The sequence below is a fragment of the Lissotriton helveticus genome, chromosome 5_1 (assembly GCF_964261635.1).
Source record: "Lissotriton helveticus chromosome 5_1, aLisHel1.1, whole genome shotgun sequence".
Lineage (NCBI taxonomy): Eukaryota > Metazoa > Chordata > Amphibia > Caudata > Salamandridae > Lissotriton > Lissotriton helveticus.
In genome coordinates, this window is record NC_136065.1 from 1,080,661,790 (window position 1) to 1,080,680,910 (window position 19,121).

Here is a 19,121-nt window from a genome sequence, read left to right on the forward strand (position 1 = left end):
TCGTTTGTGTAGTGGACCTGCTACTGTTTAAGATGGATGGTTTTCTAACACAGAAGGACGATTTTCCCAAGTATTGCTTCCGCTCTGCGGGTTGCTGGTTGGTGAGTCTCTCTTCTGTGTCCATGGTGTCGCTTCTCTGCTCCCTGCCGTGTGTGTGTTTGCTCCTCCACTGACAGTGCTGTGCGGAACCCAGTCTGCAGCATGACCTCCCGTGGAACCCCAAGCCGGTTCCTGCAGAGCGTGCTGCAGAACGGAGTAGGACGGTACATATGCCAGCTCAAGAGGCTCACACTGGTTTTCAGCAAGGACGCACGGAATTCAAGGGGTGCCAGGTGAGGACTATTGAGAGATGGGGTGAGGGAGCAGCACTAAGCTAGAAGTAGGTGTACACTGTTCCACAACCCCCCATGTCTCGTGTGACTTAATAGTGTTCTATCTTTGGAGTGAACAGTTCGTACTATAACTGGAATAGGTGTTTAAACGTTGCTACCTGCTAAGGTCCGTTGGCTAAAAAGTGAAGGTCACTTGCATAGGTTTTACTTGTGCAGATGTATCCTACAACGCGTGAAAAATATATAACATCCTTCCTGCAGCGGCTGGCTGCTCACCAAGCAAAGACAGTTCTCTTGGTGAATATCTTATTCAGCATACAAGTCGAATTTTCAATAATTTACAGTTGATGAGACTATGGGCAGCTGATGGGAAAGGAAACTTTGGGTGCCACTGAAGGAGCCTGTGGGCTGCAAAGGGAACCTCCTCAGATCCATGAGAAGGAGCCCATAATGTACCGCGGATTAGTCCTGTGGATAGTGGGTAAAGAAGCTTGTGAGGTGACGAGGAAGTATCCTAGAAGTGCAAAGAAAGAACCTGTGGCTTGGTGGCAGAGCCTGTGCGGTGCAAGTTGTAGCGTCTTGCAATATTTTATGACAGATTCCTTTTGGCTCTCAACGGACTCCGTAGACCTATGACATTGGTGTCAGAGCGCAATGTCATGAAAGCTTGTTTTAGAAGTTTGAGTTTGCAATTACACGCAGCTGAATAAAGACGTGTGATACTAAGGTCTGTGCGTGAAGTGGTCATTGGGAGGTACCTTGGTTGGGAAGATGGTACAAATGGTGACAAGATAGGGGATAAGTAACCCGACGAGCGACCGTGCTCTCCCAGAGAATTTTCCTTGGTCCAAGCAAACTGCTCATGCAAGCCACATGACGCTATCAAAGAATGGAATTGGCGCTTCATGTATGCGGAGTCAAAGTGCAGCTCCAGCCGCTATAAAGCAAGTGAAGACAACCTAAGCGTTGCAAAGAGCTTACAAATGGTTTTATTTATAAAGCACACGCACTCATTCCCGAAGGGATGGCATGACACTAATAAGTTCCCTATCTTCCAACTGTGAGAACTAACAATTAGGTTTTGGATCATTTGCTGAAATATCTTAATCCTTAAGAAGTAAAGTTTTTATTTTTTCTTAAACCACAGGTGGTTATCAGTAAAACAAAGGTCTAAGGGCAAGATGTTCCAGTGGGCCGCTGCCAGATGTGAAAACGAGCGGCCATCGGTTCTAAGTTTTTAAAATTAATTTGTCTTTGGCCAGCAGAAGGTTTTGTGACATCAGTTCGCCTGTTGGCTTGTAAAATTCCACTTTAGTTTTAAGAATTTCAGGCCTGGTTTTATACAGAGGCTGGTGTGCATGATTAAGAAGCGTAAAGCTGGCTCTTTTCCTCATTGGTAGCCAGTGTTGGGTTGCCAAGCAGGCTGATGCTGAACTGTATCTATCTAGATTGCAGATCAGCTTAGCAGCTGTATTCTGGATCATCTGGAATCTGGTAAAAAGATAATCAGCTAAACCCACATACAGGGCATTGCCATAGTCCAATATGCTGGTTATCAGAGTCTAGACTATTGTTTTACGCCAGTCGACCGGTATGCATCAGAACAGTCGTCTCAGTAGTTTGTGGACACCATAAAATTTTCCGCAAGTGACCTGAACTTGCTCCTGCATTAAAAGTGAGCCTTCAATAATAACCCTATGATTATTTTCTGATTTCTTGGGTATCAGTGCCTCTCCTGGAGATGTGGGATACCAAAATGAGTCCCATATTCGTTGGGCTTTCTTAATAGCAGAATCCAATCTGCTACTTCTGAGAGTCAACTGGTTGGATTATTTCGAGTTTCCTCATATTTCTTACCCATGGAGATGACCAGTTAGATATTGTCCACGTATGAGCTAATCTCAAAGCCCCATTTTCTTAACCACCTTAGCTAGGGAGGAAACATAAATATTAAAGTCAGACTCAGAGAGGAGCCCTGAGGGATTCCACTTTTGGATACATGAGGGCAGGATCAAACCGTGCTCAACTGGACTGTGCTTGATTGTATTTATATATTTGCAGAGTTTTGTAAAGCACAAACATGACCCTTCAGGGTGTTTCAGCGTTGTACATAGAGCAGTCAGTTGATACATACAAGGAAAAAAAATCCATGAAGCCAAGTGAGGGAGCAATGCAAACAAATACAGAAAACCACAGTGGCTTGGTAGATCCATGAACCAAAGGAGGTCACATGTAAATGATCAGGCACAGTGATAAAGAATCACTAGTAATTAATTATTCCTGGTGGAGGAGACCATTTAGCAGAATCTTTTTTTACTTCATTTTTGAAGAATGAAGAGGAGGTGTTTATCCTTGTGTGTGGTGGAAGTGTGTTCTATATTCTTGGGGCAAGACCAGAGAAGAAGTGGTTGTAAGTATTCTTTTTATTGATCTTCTGTGGTTTCAGCAGTAGGGAATTAGAGCTTCATGAGGAGCAACTACCCACAGATAGTGAAGTTTTTTGGCCAGGTAGACAGGTGTGTTGTAGTGCAGGGCCTTATGATTCATGCAAGCTATCTTCAGCTGTAGCTTTCTTCAAACGGGAGACATTTTAAATGGTTGACGTCTGTGGTGATGTGGTTGAATCTTTCTGTGATGGTAGAGAGCCTGCTGGTCAAGCCATACATAAAGGTACCACGCTGCCACGCAAGACAAAATTGTACAATATACTTAGTGTTATGTTAACGTTGAAAGTAGAGGCAACCTGGTTTGTGACGCGCGGCAGCTGATAAACATAACTTACCAATAACGCTACGAAAAAGAGCACTGCAAGGTGGAGATCAACCAGGTGTCACAAAATGCAAATTGACATTTATACGAAAATAAATAAATGACTTACTCAATGCCCTGAAGACAATCACCATACTTACGAATTCGGTAAAGCTGGCTCAAGGAGAAGTGTTTGAGGTTGTGCTTACAGAGCTTGTCTGAAGCAATCCATTAAAATAAGTTGCAGAGTGGGGCTCAGAACAACATTCAAGGTCTTCGGAAAATAAGGAATGTTTCAGAAAATAAGGAATGATTCAGAGGCCAGCATATTGCAAGGTCTCACAGATAAGTTACAAACACTAAGTCACAAGGAACCACCTACAGTGCCATTAACTTCCACACTGGTCTACAACGCTGCTACTTTACTGAAACCATAACCACCTTTCAATACTGCCAAAAAGCAAAATATTGATTATCGATGGTCTACTTGGATTTTCGACATTTGATGACTTCATTGATGCATTTGAAGAGACTGATAACAAAAAGATGATCATGTATCTCAAAAATCTTGCTGGTAATGGTGTGAAAGAAGTCACAAAGAACTGATGAAAAAACAAAATATTGCCAGATCAAAGAAACGCTGAATCAAAAGTTCAATCCAGTTCCAAACGTTGATTACGAAAGATATATTTTAAGGCAATTAGGTCGAAAAGTTGGTGAAACCATTGATGAATTTATTGACGGACTTGATACGCTCATCAAACACTGTAAATTCAGTGAATTTAATGATGCAGAAGCTATGTGACTTAGAGTTCTTGATGGATGCTTGTCAGATTCATTTAGATGACGAATACTGAGAGAAACATTTAGTCTGGAGCAAGCGTTGATGGCTGCCAGAGCTGAGGAGCAGCCTGAAAAACAAGCAGCTGACATGGATGCCGGAGGTGCCCACAGTGAATCAGTCATGAGTATAAAAAGTAAGCAAAAGACTAAAGGACACAAAGGGCTGTCTACTAGTAAAAAGAAAATTACATTGAAAATAAATGATTGCTCGATACCTTTCATTATCGACAGTGGTGCATCCATAAACACAATACCTGAAGAGAAATACAATGAATTGTCTCCATTGCCTCAACCTACGAAATTGAAAACCAAAGTTTATACTTGGACTGCATCAACACCCATAAAAAGTCCAGGTTAATTTCTTGAAACTCTGAAACACAGGTGCAAGCACCCATCCATGTGCTTCAAGGTACAGCAGCAATTACCTGTCTGATCTGTTTCAGTACCGCTGCTGATATGGGACTGATTTCTGTGAATTACAATAGGAATGCACACAACAAAATAGTAAGTACATTTCCTAAATTGTTTCATGGTTTGGGAAAGCCAAAGATTATGAAAGTAAAGTTACATATTCATGATAATGATTATCCTGTTGCTTAGAGACATAGACAAGTTGCTTTTCATATACACTAAGCCGTTGAAAATAACTTTAAGAGTTCAACTTGTCCGCCATGGGTTTCTCCCAAAAAGGACACTGAAGGTGCTGTACGCTTATGCATTGACATGGGCAAGCAAACAAGGCAATTGAACGAGAACGATATCCAGGTCCATACACTGCTGACATAACACAATTAAGAGGTGTGAAGGTTTTCTCTTGCCTTGGTTTAAATAAAGGTTATGACCAGCTAGAACTCGAAGAAGATTGCAGGTATATTGCAACCTTTTCTACACATGGTGTTCTGTTTCAATATAAAAGACTCAGGTTTGATGTGTAATCAGCTGCAGAACCATTTTCCAAGACTTCATTCAGCGTGTCATACAGCCGGTTGTAAACGCATTCACCTATAGCGATGACATTTTGGTTTTCAGAGCTCCACAGAAGGAACATGATCAAGCTCTCACCCAAGTATGTCGCTTACTGACGGATGCAAGTCTGACTTTGAATGCAGACAAGTGTGAGATCCACAAGAAAAAGTTAAAATCCTATGACCATATCTTTTCTTTTTTTTTTTTTATATATTTGTATTAATTTTCTCATTGTCAAAGGTCACATACATTTTCCAGTCAACATTTTAATTATTTATGCAGTGTTTTGCCGTCATGAGGGCGGGTAGATTAATTACAATCATGGTATGTCCCTATGTTGCTCTCCAGTGCACTGCAGTTCCGTTTCCACCAATGGGGATACACACAGGTTGCCACGGTGTGCATTCCACTTGCCCCATATTCTGTCCCATTTCTTCGGACACCATCTTGATTTAAATACCTCCTTCTCTGCAACCATGCATTTATCAAACTCTTATACCCAAAGTCGGGGAGAAGGCCTGTCCGCAGCGCCCCACCCTTTCGCAATCTCAGGTTTGACTAAGGTGTAGCCCAGTGTGGTCAGTTGTTGTCCACCTCTGTTAGGTCAGTCGGCTCCCACATGTTGAGAAGACCCATTCGTTGTGTGAGGATTAGCTCTTTTCCCGGGGCATCATGGATGTGGGTCGTGGCTCCTTCCCATATTGGTCGCACCTCTGAGCAATTCCAAATCATGTGATAGAAGGAAGCAGCTTGCTGGCAGCCCCGGAGGCAGAGCGAATCCGCCCTTGAACCTATTTTTGCTAGGCTTACCCCGGTCAGATAAGATCTATGTAAAATTGTGAGTTGAATTAACCGAAAGCAAAGGGTAATGGCGGCTTCCCTAGAGGACATTAGTGCCTCTTGCCAGTCCTCTTCGTCAATAAGCCCAAGATCTATCTGCCATTTCTCTCGAAGTTTGTGGAACATGTCGGGTAGGTTGCTACATACTGTTTTGTAAGTCAATGATATTGCTTTAGTTAGCAGCGGTCCATTAACTAGCCGGTCTTCCAATGGGGACGAATCTGGTATATCACTCATGTCAGGAAAGGCTGTGGTGAGGGCATGCCTAATTTGTAGCTACCTAAATACCTCTCCGTGGGCCATGTCATATTTTTCTCTCAATTCCCTAAACTTAAGGATCGAGCCCTTCTTAACCAGGTCCCCAATAGTAGAAACCCCTATGATATCCCACTTGTCAAAGCCGGGCTGGTGATAGAAGTCCCAGTTTCTGGATATACCCCAGTGGCGTGGCTTTGGTGAGGACATTTGACCACCCGAGACGGGAGTTCGCCTGTTACCAAATTGCAATGGTATGAGCTGTAGGGGGCCATATCTTTTCTGATGGCAGTATGATACATGATCCTGCTAAATTACAATGGCTGTTAAATGCTGATTTCACCCACCCCCATTCCCCACAAGAGGTTTCTATGATACCTTTGTTTCTTGGCATGGCCAGTTCCTGTTCAAGATACATACAAGACTTTGCTACCATAAGAGCTCCCTTATGAGAGTTAACAAAGAAAAATGTTTGCTCGAAGGCACATTGTGGTACAAAAGGGGGGGGGGGTGTGATGGACGGAGCATCTGAACCAATGAAACACTCACACCCAGTCAACAGATCAGAAACCGGTCCTCGGAAGCTTGTTTCCGGTCCAGGGAAGGCATGGCTTGGCAGTTCGGGCTGGACTGTTCCCATGAGGCACAGGGTCAGACTGATTTGCATATAGCCATGTCTGAACTGGGGTGGCAGAGTGGGCTAAAGAACGGTGATGGATCAAACCCAGATCTTTTGACTGGGTGTGAGTGTTTGATTGGTTCTGATGCTCCGTCCATCACCACCCCTTTTTGTACCACACCACGTATTCAACAAAGCAGACGCTGCCACCGCACCCTAACTACGGAAGGTCATCAACATCTCCTTTGAAACAGCGACATTCCCGGAAAGCTGGAAACACGCTGAAATCAACGCCCTCCTCAAGAAGCCCAAGGCAGACCCCAAGGACCTCAAGAACTTCCGGCCCATCTCCCTGCTCCCGTTCCCGGCGAAGGTCATCGAGAAAATCGCCAACATGCAACTGGCCCACCACCCGGAAGACAACAACATCTTAGACCCGTCCCAGTCCGGATTCAGACGCAACCACAGCACTGAGACAGCCCTCATCGCCGCCACAGTTGACATCAGGCGCCAACTAGACAACGGCGAAACATCAGCCCTCATCCTCCTGGACCTGTCAGCCGCCTTCGACACGGTCTGCCATCGCACTCTAAAGACACGCCTCCTAGAAGCCAGAATCCAAGAGAAGGCCCTTGACTGGACCACGTCCTTCCTCTCTGGCAGAACCCAGAGCGTCCGCCTTCCGATCTGAGGCCACCGATTTCATCTGCAATGTCCCCCAGGGCTCATCCCGACGCTGTTCAACGTCTACATGGCCCCCCTCGCACAAGTGGCCCGCCAGCACGACCTCAACATCATCTCATATGCCGACGTCACCCAGCTCATCCTCTCCCTCACCAAGGACCCGCACACCGCCAAAACCAACCTCCACGAGGGAATGAAGGCCGTCACCGGCTGGATGAGGAACAGCTGTCTGAAGCTGAACTCGAAATATCAAAGGTTCCCTTGAGTCAAATTAAGAACAGGTTCACATAAACATACCTCCAATTGCAAAAAGTACATCCATATATAACACCAAAAATTGACCGTTTAAAAAAATCATTTATTATGAATACATTGTGAATAAAAAACAATATTGTTGGGCAAACTAATCTAGTGCCCTAATCTAAAAGACATAAGAACAAGACAATCCATTATGAACTGCACAATTGAAGCTAAAGACAGAAAAAGTAAAACATAAAAATTGTTAAATACAGGTTGTACATTCGGACTCCATTATGGTTTCATCGATATTTTGCTACTACAGCATCTGTGTGTCAACATCGATGTCAGAGTCTTGAATTATACCAGGACTGGCCTCCTATTATTAATATAAGCCAGTCTCGGCTGCAACGGTTGGCAATCAGTGTCCAGGTCTCTATAAATTTCGGATGTTCAATAAATAAACCTGGCTCATTACGTACTTGCAGTCCTATTGGTATCACTCCTGCTTTAAGGTAATCTATCAGGAATTCTGCGTGAAGTTCTGTTCTGATTAACTTCTTTTTTAAATTAAGAATCTTCACTAACTGTTCGTGACTGGTATTATTAAGTCCTTTAGAACTGTTTGCCCTCGGATTTAGGTTCATCAATCTATTGTACTGGTCCTCTGAAGCTGAACTCTGACAAGACGGAGGTACTCCTTCTCGGACCCACCCCCTCAGCCTGGGACGACTCCTGGTGGCCGACCACACTGGGAACAGCACCGACACCCACCGACCATGCACGCAACCTGGGATTCATCCTCGACTCCTCCCTCTCCATGTCTAAACAGGTCAGCGCCGTCTCCTCCTCCTGCTACAACACCCTCCGCATGATCTACAAGTGGATCCCGACCGAAACAAGAAGAACGGTGACACAGGCCCTCGTCAGCAGCAGACTGGACTCCGGCAACGCACTCTATGCAGGAATCCCAGCCAAACGCCTACGATGGCTACCACGCATCCAAAACGCCTCCGCCCGACTGATCGTCAACGTCCCCGGCCGCAGCCACATCACCCCCCACCTGAGAGACCTACACTGGCTCCCCGTCGACAAGAAGATCACCTTCAAGCTCCTCACCCACGCACACAAAGCACTCCACAATGCCGGACCAGCCTACCTTAACAGCAGACACAGCTTCTACACCCCCACCCGCCAGCTCCGCTCCACCAGCCTCGCCCTCACCGCTGTCCCCCGCATCCAACGAACAATGTCCAGCGGCAGATCCTTCTCCTACCTCGCCGCCAAGACCTAGAACACCCTCCCTACCCACCTACGGCAGACCCAGGACCTGCTCGCCTTCAGAAGACTCCTCAAGACCTGGCTCTTCGAGCAGTAGCGACACCCGCTCCCCTCAGCGCCTTGAGACCCTTACGGGTAAGTAGCGGCTTTGACAAGTACTCTGATTGATTGATTGATTGATTGATTGATTAAAACATTTTGTTAAAATGTAGAGTTACATCAACTGTCGTTTGATCGATTGTAGGTGATCAAGGATACTTCATGTAGGATTCAAGTCACTAAACAAAAAGTTGAAGACCTCGTATAATTTTCTTAGGAAAAGTGAAGGCACATCAACTAGCTGCATTCATTTATTAGTCATCAATTTAATAGTAAACAGACTGTTGTTAAAATTGTGCAGGTGAATCAATCTATTCGACCAGCTGACACGTTTTGTTCCAGAAGGTCCTTTTTCAATGCTGAAAGTCACCAGTATAATGATCTCTCGAAGTAATGATCTCTCGAAGTAACGTTAAAATATTACAAGTATTTGGGTTCATTGTTCTGAAAGCAGAGAATTTGATAAATGGCTTTACGATCTAAAAAAATCAGATTTTCATAAAGGGCAAATCATGGTGAGCGATAGAGGAGGTGCACTAGTCCTCCCCTGTGAGGTCTAGTGTGCCTAAAGTGCTGAGGTATGGTCCAAATAAAACGTTTACAGAATCGGATTTCTTTACTCGGAATATGGAGATAAACCCCATTTCCATCAAGCCGGTTTCCAACCTTTGCTCTCTGCTTAGTTTTCCTGTGTATTTCATATACTTTGTCTGCTCCTTGGCATTGTGTTCAAGGTTGACGCTGCAGGGACAATATATGAGCAAATGTTAATTTAAAAAGATGTCTGTTTCCTCGTATTGTATGGTTATTCTTTCAGCACACAATCATTTTCTGAGCTCCTCAAAACATCCCAGGCACTTTTGGGCTTTAGGATGATCTGGAATATATTGCTCTCTGCAGAAACTTTGGAAACTGAGGTTTTCTGTGCACTGCAGCATGAGTATTAGTGTTGTTTATGTTATGGAGACCGTGGGTGTGCAATATCGGGTCTGCGTTTTTTGATAAGGTCTTGCAAAGAGTCTGGGAACTTGCTCGAATTGGCCATTAGACTAAATCGTGCAAAAAATGATTGTTACTGTATAAATAATCAGTTCTTCTTGAGGTTCCAATCTGTTCTAAAAATTTGTGATGGGGAATGACATTCACATCTTAATCCAAGTAACTGTAACAAATCGATGTTTGTACACTATGTACACACATTGTATTTTTACAGAGTTTTAGAGTTCACACGCAGGACTATTGTAATTGTTTTTTTGTTTTTTTCCCACAGAGAGTTTATTGAAGAAAATGTTGTAGATTTTGCCAAACGGAATCCTGGCATTGTGATGTATGTTACTCCCCAGAAATGCAGCCATCCTAAGCTCATAGCAGAATATTGTAAGTACTTGAAAACGTAAGCACTTCAGATCGCATGCTAATTATGCCATTATTATGACTCCATGAACTAGACCAGAAGCAGACCGTCTTTAGAAATGAAGAGTCTCTGTTTCGTGGAACCCTGATACAGAAATTCTACCAAATCAAGCAGATAGGAATTGGCATGTATGGCACACCTCAACTCTGTTCTTTCCTAGTGCCATCCCACCCCGAGTAACAGCGTACGCAGATGCTGTGCCTCAAGAATCGACAGAATTAACGCTACAAATCCACAGTAATCTATCGACGAGCCAAGGAGTTGCGTATATGCTACACCCACCAGTATTGTCCTTTCTCGGTCAAACCCCACTCTTATACCTGACCTGGAAATATTGCCCCAAAGCATAAAAGGTTAGATATTGAAGTGAATTAGCTCTGTACAATAAATTCTGCAAAGTGTATGTTGAAGTTGGTCAGTGATGGTGCCCACACTGTCTTGCAACAGAACAGGTACATTTATTGGGGAGGGTATGTTCGAGGACTTGAGAAAATATTTTATTAAGCCCACTACTAAAAAAAAAAAAAAAAATACTGGACCAGGATAATCTCAAAATGTCTCCCTTGTGCAGGGCAGCCAGGGCTGTCCAAGTAGAGCAAAGGGTAGTAAGGCAGACATATTTGGAACCAATTCGACCTTTTAGGCCACCCTGAAAAGAAGAGTGTGGAGTTCCATAACCTGTTGATGGGTAGTAATATCAACACCTGCAATCCATCGACCCTCTCGGGTGCAAAGACCTGCCTGGCCTTAAACATTTCCAACTGGCAAAACACCTGGGTAGCACATGGGGTAATTAACAGAGTCGCCATGCTCGTATTGGCCCTGTTGTGAAATCTATATTTTATCTTCTAGAACTGAAGTCTCTCAGTACATCTGACCTATTGTCAATACAATTATATTAAAAGCTGCGATAAACTCCGAAATGGGTCTTAGAATAAATGTTTTAGGAGGTCTTCCGCCTGAATAGATAGGTCATATTCAGGGTCTGAAGCTCTTCTGTTTCTATAAAACAAGATGAGGGGGAGCATCTCTGGTAGATTCAGATCCTCAGTCACACGGCTGTTAGCTCAGCAGTGTATTTTATTTAAAATCCCCTGGTGTATAACAGCCCCAAAAAACAAGTTTCCATATTATTAGTACGAACTTGGACATTATTGTCTTGTGATATTCAAGATCCCTGAGTTTTGGATGCTTGCAGATACAAACACCTGTCTGAGGTGGAAAAGTGATCAGCAGATCTGGGTTTTGGGTCCAAAAGAAAGTAAAGCCCTACCGCCAGATGCAAAAAATAACTCTGCCATTCTAAGCTTAAAGAAAAGTCTTCAAGCGTGTCAATTTTCCCACTAGTTGTTTCCACGGTCATGCATCGGTGGTTCTTCACCCTCTTTATTTTTTAATTAATTCGACAGGCATCTAGAGAACATTTATGTTGTAGCTTGTTGTATATAAATAAATAATAAGAATGATACATGATTTATTAAGAGGGTCAATTAACAGTGGCAGTACACTGATGAGTCCCCAGCAACTACTACACTCCTCAAACCTATATACTCCGCACTCATCTAGCATTTCCCTTCCATTCCTCACAATCCCCATTCCACGTCCCACATATGCAGCAACACCTTACAGAAGCTACCTTACACCTTTCTCCTCCACACTTATTCAACAAGACAACCACACCAAAGCATAAAATTAAGAGAGTCCTAACGCAACTAAACCACTAAAAAGTCTCTAACTGTAAAAGGACCACAACACTCTCTTATTTTCCCACTCACAGCAAAAATCACTGTGCTGCTGTCACTTTCCCCTATCTCCAAATGCCTATGGTTGAGACGAGGATGTCCTTTGCATGGCATAAAGTTGTGTTCCTCCTGTCCTGAGGGCCTGACTGCATTTATCTGATATACTGATAGTTATTTTTAGCCTGGTATCTTGCTAATCTGAGATGTGAGATGTGTGCAGAGGCCCTTCCTGCCCTTGACAAAGGCCCTGCGCTAGTCCTGTGACCCTGAGATGCCCACTATGCGGTCCCTCGCTGACTGACGGGGAACGTCTGTCCTTGTTGTGGGTTTAACATGTAGAGAGTTTGGAGCCGCATACCATGTTTTGTGAATCAATAGTTGTGACCAGACATTTGTATCTGCTTCACTGGAGTGGAAGCCTCCTGCCCCGCTCATGTAAAGTTTTTTGTTAGGTCTCGCCTAGACGAAAGCATAAGCGAAGCTTTTGCTGTCTAGGGCGAGACAACTTATGTTATCACTTTTGGGGGAATGTGGACAGCAGACTGTCACGCGCTTCTCCTGCCGGAGATTTGCCCTCGTGGGCGCGCTTTGGCGCCTTGGCTGCTTGGCGGTGCGTGTGCTACATCGTCCGTTTCGGTTCGTGGGCGCGCTTTGGCGCCTTGGCTGCGCGCGCGCTACATCGTCAGTTTCGGTTCTTTTTCTTCTTATTAAAAGGGGCTGGCGTCAATGCGTCTTGAACGTGCGGCGTGTCTCTATATTCAGTCAATAACAAGGGTCCGGGTGGGACCGACTCCCCAACTAGGGCCCAGGAAGCGGCGAAGCGCCAGCGCGGCTCTCCCCGGAGCAGCGGGAGAGCCGCTCATTTAATATGCGGCGCAGCCCATAATCCCTTGCAGGCCAGGACCGGCCTGCAAGGGCAATACAGCGTTTTCTTGGGGGTCTCGTTGGAGCGGCCCTGCTGACCAGGTGGGGCCGCTCGGTGGCACTGTGGCAAGGTCCGGAGCTCTTCCCCCCCCTCCACCTGACAACACTCACCGGGCTCTGCTGGCGGGGGCTACACGAGAGCTCCCGCTCCTCGGGGCTCTTTCCGCAGCACTTCTCTTTGCTCCCGGTGTGACTCCTCGGCTCTGCAGCTCTTCTCCGGGGCCGCGGGACAAAAGGCTACTCCTCTGCGCAGGCGGCTCCGGGGCTCTCCACAGCTCACGGGAGCCGCGGGAGGACTTTTCCTCTCCTTTCTCGGGTGCTCGAGGAGGCGGGACTTCCGGCCGGGCCGCGATGCAATTGGCCGGGCGGCCGGCTGGGCATTGTAGGCGGGAGTTGAGCTGTGAACGCGCACATCTCTTTACACACTCTACCACACCTTCGTGAGCGAGTGCCCGAGCTGCAGATCACGCTGGTTTAACTGTCCGTTTGAGCTCACAACTGGCGCGGATCCAAGTGTCCGACCCGACCCTCCCCTGCCGACCCGAACGTGCCCGGATTCAGCCGCATAATTCCCGTTTGCTTGTCATGTTTAGACCGCGGTTTTATACTCCGTTTCACTTTTCCCCACAGAGCACTTTAAAGGTGGACTTGTTGCTTTGCAGCTGGTCTGTTTACTCAAAGCGCATCTCTTGAACCGAACAAAGGATCGTGGGAGCCGCAGCCAAGGAGATGTAAGGGAGGCAGCAGGGCGGATGGGCTTACTTCCATGGAGGAAGCACGGGTGAGGCGTGTGCATTACAGGGTTATCCCCGTACAGGAAGCCGGGCAGGATGCGAGCAGGGGGTGCAGGCAGAGGCGGTCTGTGAAAGAAAGCTGGGTGGGGGTGCAGCCTACAGTTTCACTGTTGCTGAGTAAGCAGGGGCAGGGTGTGTTCAGCAGTGTTTACTTGTGTGCGGTAAGCAGGGGTGTGACATGTACATTGCAGCTTTACTTTCAGAGAGGAGGCAAGGCCATGAGGAGTGCATTGCCGATTTGAAGCAAGGGTGCGTATATTGCATTTTACTTGGGTAAATTATGCATTTCAGTCTGGAGTTGTACTTTTATAAAGGAAGCAGGGCTCCGATGCGCCCAACAGCTTTACTTCTTAAAGTAGGCAGGCGGTATTAACACATTTACGTGTGAGGTCGGCAGGGATGTGATGTCCCCTGTACAGTTTCGTTTTTGTAAAATAAGCAGGGCTCCGATGCGCGCCGAGCAGCTTCACTTTATAAAGGAAGCATGGATTGGATGCGCGCAGTACAGCCTTACTTTATAAAGTATGCAGGAGGTGTGTACTGTACCTGTGTGAGGTCGGTAGAGACGTGATGTCCTCTGTACGGTTTGATTTATTGTAAAGTGTGTAAATAACGTTTTTTCTTCAGAAATATAATCTATTTTTGTCCGTTGTACTTTTGTAAAATGAGCAGGGCGCTCTGATCATCGCTGTACTCTGTACAGAATGCAGGGAAATGAAGGGCACATATCAGTTTCACCTGCGTACTGTAAGCAGCAGGTGGTGTGTGTGTTACAGTCGTATTACTGCCTGCATTCGGGTTGTTACTTACCCTTCACTTCTATTACAAAGCATGGATGAAATGCGCACATTACAGTGTAACTTGTATTGAATGTGTAGGCAGCTGTACTCCTATAATCGAAGGGGAGGGGGTGCATTTCAGGGTCACTAGTGTAAACAGGGCTGTGAGTGTAGGTTCTATTTCTGTTTATGTAAAGTACGATCGGATACATTGTCTAAAATGACAGTTTTACTTATGCACTGTAATTAGAGAAGAGGCGTGTACATAGTGCAGCTCCCGTAAAGGAAGCGGTAATTCAAAGTAGTAATGCCAATACTTTGATGTATATCAATGCTTACTTCTTTGAAGTGCAAACACAACAGTGATGGACAGAATGTGGATCAATGTCACACATTCACCCCAGTCCAAAGATCTGGGCCCAAATCCATCGTTTTTCCACTCCACACCACCCTGGGTTAGACAATGGCGATATGCAAATCAGCGCTGACCCTGTGCCCCATGGGAACAGTCCAGTCCGAACTACAAAAGCCATGTCCTTCCCAGAACGGAATCAAGCATCCGAGGACCGGCCCGGTTTCGAGGTAACACCTCTCATCAGCCCGGCTAGCTTGACTCCAGTGGTGTGGAGTGCCTGGGACTCACGTCTGAGCATCCCCAGTACACTTAGAGCGGTAATTGCAAACACAACAGTGATGGACAGAATGTGGATCAATGTCACACATTCACCCCAGTCCAAAGATCTGGGCCCAAATCCATCGTTTTTCCACTCCACACCACCCTGGGTTAGACAATGGCGATATGCAACTCAGCGCTGACCCTGTGCCCCATGGGAACAGTCCAGTCCGAACTACAAAAGCCATGTCCTTCCCAGAACGGAATCGAGCATCCGAGGACCGGCCCGGTTTCGAGGTAACACCTCTCATCAGCCCGGCTAGCTTGACTCCAGTGGTGTGGAGTGCCTGGGACTCACGTCTGAGCATCCCCAGTACACTTAGAGCGGTAATTGCAAACACAACAGTAATGGACAGAATGTGGATCAATGTCACACATTCACCCCAGTCCAAAGATCTGGGCCCAAATCCATCGTTTTTCCACTCCACACCACCCTGGGTTAGACAATGGCGATATGCAAATCAGCGCTGACCCTGTGCCCCATGGGAACAGTCCAGTCCGAACTACAAAAGCCATGTCCTTCCCAGAACGGAATCAAGCATCCGAGGACCGGCCCGGTTTCGAGGTAACACCTCTCATCAGCCCGGCTAGCTTGACTCCAGTGGTGTGGAGTGCCTGGGACTCACGTCTGAGCATCCCCAGTACACTTAGAGCGGTAATTGCAAACACAACAGTGATGGACAGAATGTGGATCAATGTCACACATTCACCCCAGTCCAAAGATCTGGGCCCAAATCCATCGGGTCAGCGCTGATTTGCATATCGCCATTGTCTAACCCAGGGTGGTGTGGAGTGGAAAAACGATGGATTTGGGCCCAGATCTTTGGACTGGGGTGAATGTGTGACATTGATCCACATTCTGTCCATCATTGTTGTGTTTGCAGTTACCGCTCTAAGTGTACTGGGGATGCTCAGACGTGAGTCCCAGGCACTCCACACCACTGGATTCAAGCTAGCCGGGCTGAAGAGAGGTGTTACCTCGAAACCGGGCCGGTCCTCGGATGCTTGTTTCCGTTCTGGGAAAGACATGGCTTTTGTAGTTCGGACTGGACTGTTCCCATGGGGCACAGGGTCAGCGCTGATTTGCATATCGCCATTGTCTAACCCAGGGTGGTGTGGAGTGGAAAAACGATGGATTTGGGCCCAGATCTTTGGACTGGGGTGAATGTGTGACATTGATCCACATTCTGTCCATCATTGTTGTGTTTGCACTTCTTTGAAGTGAGCAGACCTTGTGTGTGCATTAAAGTTCTATTTCTGTAGGCAGGGATGGGATTGGTTCACTGCAGTGGCGCTTGGGTCAAGTCAGCAGCAGTGATGCACATTCCGTTTCATTGGTGGAAAGTCAGCAAAGGTAACCAGTTTACTCCTATAAAGGAAGAGGTATATGAAATAATACACAACAGAGGCTAGTGAGTGTTCCTTACAGCCTTACTCCTGTAGAGTCAGCAGGGGTCTCACATACGACATTACAGTAATGTAGCAATATCCAGATGTATTAGTTATGTAGGAAAGATGTGTTTATTGTCGTTTTACAGCTGTTGTGTAAAATAAACACATGTCGCCGTGTAAATTGTTCTTGAACGTATGTAATGCACAAGTGCGGAATACAGTACCGTCCATGTATTGTGTTGTCAGCACCGCACCGCTACTTTATATACTACTGAACGTATCACACAACTACCTGCTTTACGCCTGTTGTGATGTTGTATATACACAATTTAGCTGTTTTAAGTGCAAACTGTTAAACATAGTTCCACCAGTTCCTTACATGCGTTTCTGAATATATCTAGTTGCTTTGTATAAGTAACACTGGCCTGTGCGCATCACACCCGAACACCCGACCTCCTTTTTAAACAAGCATTTGCAATGCAATAGGTCTCGCAGTTGTTAGAGTTTGAGTTATTGGCATTGTAAATGGCAATGCCATTTATTTATGTGTTGGTGTCTAAAACATAAATACAAGGCATTGTCATTTACAATGCCAATATGTTAAACTCTCGCAAATGCGAGACCTATTGCATTGCAAATGTTTGTTTCTTTGTGCTTTCCTAGTTCTTAGCGCCCACCTCCTCAGAGTAGGCTGTGTGTATTTGTGTCTGTAGCCTGGATGTTTTCCCACGAAGTTGAAATGTATTGCTGACATTATTGAAGATGGGGGGGAAGACAGCCAGACACTGAAGTGAGGGAAGTGGAGGCAGGGCGCCGCTAGAAATTGGATTAGACCTTTTGCTTGCAGGGAGCTGGTGATTAGTCTTCCTGAATACTGCCATCTGGTAGATGGAAGGAGAGACAGGTGGGACTGCGGACTCTATTGTGCAGAGGCAAAGAAACCCTTTGTGAGTCTTGTACTTTTGTTTTTCCATGATTACTTTTTCAGCAGAAAACTCGCACCTCTCTGTGCCTCTCTTGATGCTGGAGAACAGCCTGGAAAAACACCTGAAAGAAGCACTACCCCAAACCGATTCTGTAGTTTGAGTCAGTGGATCCACATCTCCTATTTGCAAGTGTAGAATCCAAACTACCTCTCTTTAAGTTCCAAGTTTCTGACTAAGGAAGGGAGTACTCTGCAGACTGCTCAGGTGGCTTCTATGCAACCAGGCTGATGTCTTTCTGATAGCCAGCCTGCTTCAGGTCAGGGTCATTACCTGAAGTCTCAACCTTGTGCTGGAGGAGCTGTATACCTGCCCTGAAATGCCTAGAAGTGAATGTACTGTCAGTCTGCTGAGCCGGCCTGGCCCTGCAGGAGAACAGACTATCAAGAAAGGAGTGAGGTTCAGCCATCCCTGGTGGCTGTGAGGCCCCCAGAAGAAGCACACTATGCAAGAGAGATCTGATGGGCTCCCCAGATTCTCCTTTTCATTCTGCCGCTAACCGCAATTCTGTGACTAAATGATTGTCAAAGGCCCCATTGGGTCTGTGATTGCCTGTCTGCACATGGGTCATGCATGGCTGTATCTACCAAATTACTGACTGCCCATGCAAGGATGCATCTACCAAGGTGCTGAAGGCCTGTCTGGAGCTGCACCTGCTGTCTAGTTGTCCCGGACATGGGCCACAACTTCCTTTTGCGAGGGACACTCGTGGTACTGCACCTACTGACTGTCTAATGAGGAGTGAATCATCTCAGGGTTGTTGATAGTGAGGCGATCAACTTCACCAGTCACGACTGAGCTGCTTCATCCAGGCTGCCATGACCGCAAAGGAAAGCCTGGGCAGGTGCCCTGCTGAAGGTTGGCATAAAGGAAACTTCACCGAGGACTGCCAGTGTGTTCCTGCACTCGCGAGTGTGCAGACATGCTGCCGGAGTGCCAGACCACTCTGAAATCACCCTGAGAGAACATGTTGATCCCATGAAGGAGTAAGACTTGATACTCCAGACTGAGCACACCTAGAAACAGTAGATGAATGTACTGCACCTGAGCTTTGCTCACACTACACCTGAATATATGTATAGAGAGGGGGACCCAGAACCAGCAGAGAGCCTAGGAGAAAGGGATACAACAGGAGTGAGGCAGTGTGGTGCCAACAAAAGATAGCACCCAGGGGTACTGACTTGCTTTTGAGTATTGTGTGGTATTGAGTAGAGCTGTGTAAGTAAAGTACTGTCCTTGTAAAGATTAGCACTAGGCTGGACATTCAATTTATTTGGGCTGTTGGTTGACTTTTGAGCTTGGAACTCGAGCACCCCCACAATACCTCCCTAAAAGGTCTGTGGCACTCACCCTCGCTACCCTAAAAGTCAAGTGCAGACAGGGTTGTTCCATTTTGCAAAGCCATTGTCGGACAGGCCTTGGGATTGAGGTTGTTTGCATCGGAGATCCTATCTTTTGAGGCACAGAAGACACTGCCTGTCTGTGGCCGCTAAACAGGGTCAAACACAGACTTAAA

The 19,121-nt window shown here is 46.1% G+C and overlaps 1 protein-coding gene across 1 annotated transcript in view; it reads left to right on the top strand.

Annotated features, from left to right (window-relative positions):
- Nucleotides 1-97: 97 nt before the first annotated feature.
- Nucleotides 98-19,121, top strand: part of MRPL43 (mitochondrial ribosomal protein L43) — a 75,081-nt gene continuing 56,057 nt past the window's right edge. Inside the window, exons 1-2 of the mRNA XM_078641169.1 lie at nucleotides 98-332; nucleotides 10,175-10,281. Of these exons, the coding sequence (XP_078497295.1) occupies nucleotides 202-332; nucleotides 10,175-10,281 (238 nt within the window). The 5' untranslated portion in view covers nucleotides 98-201. The remainder of the gene's footprint in view (nucleotides 333-10,174; nucleotides 10,282-19,121) is intronic.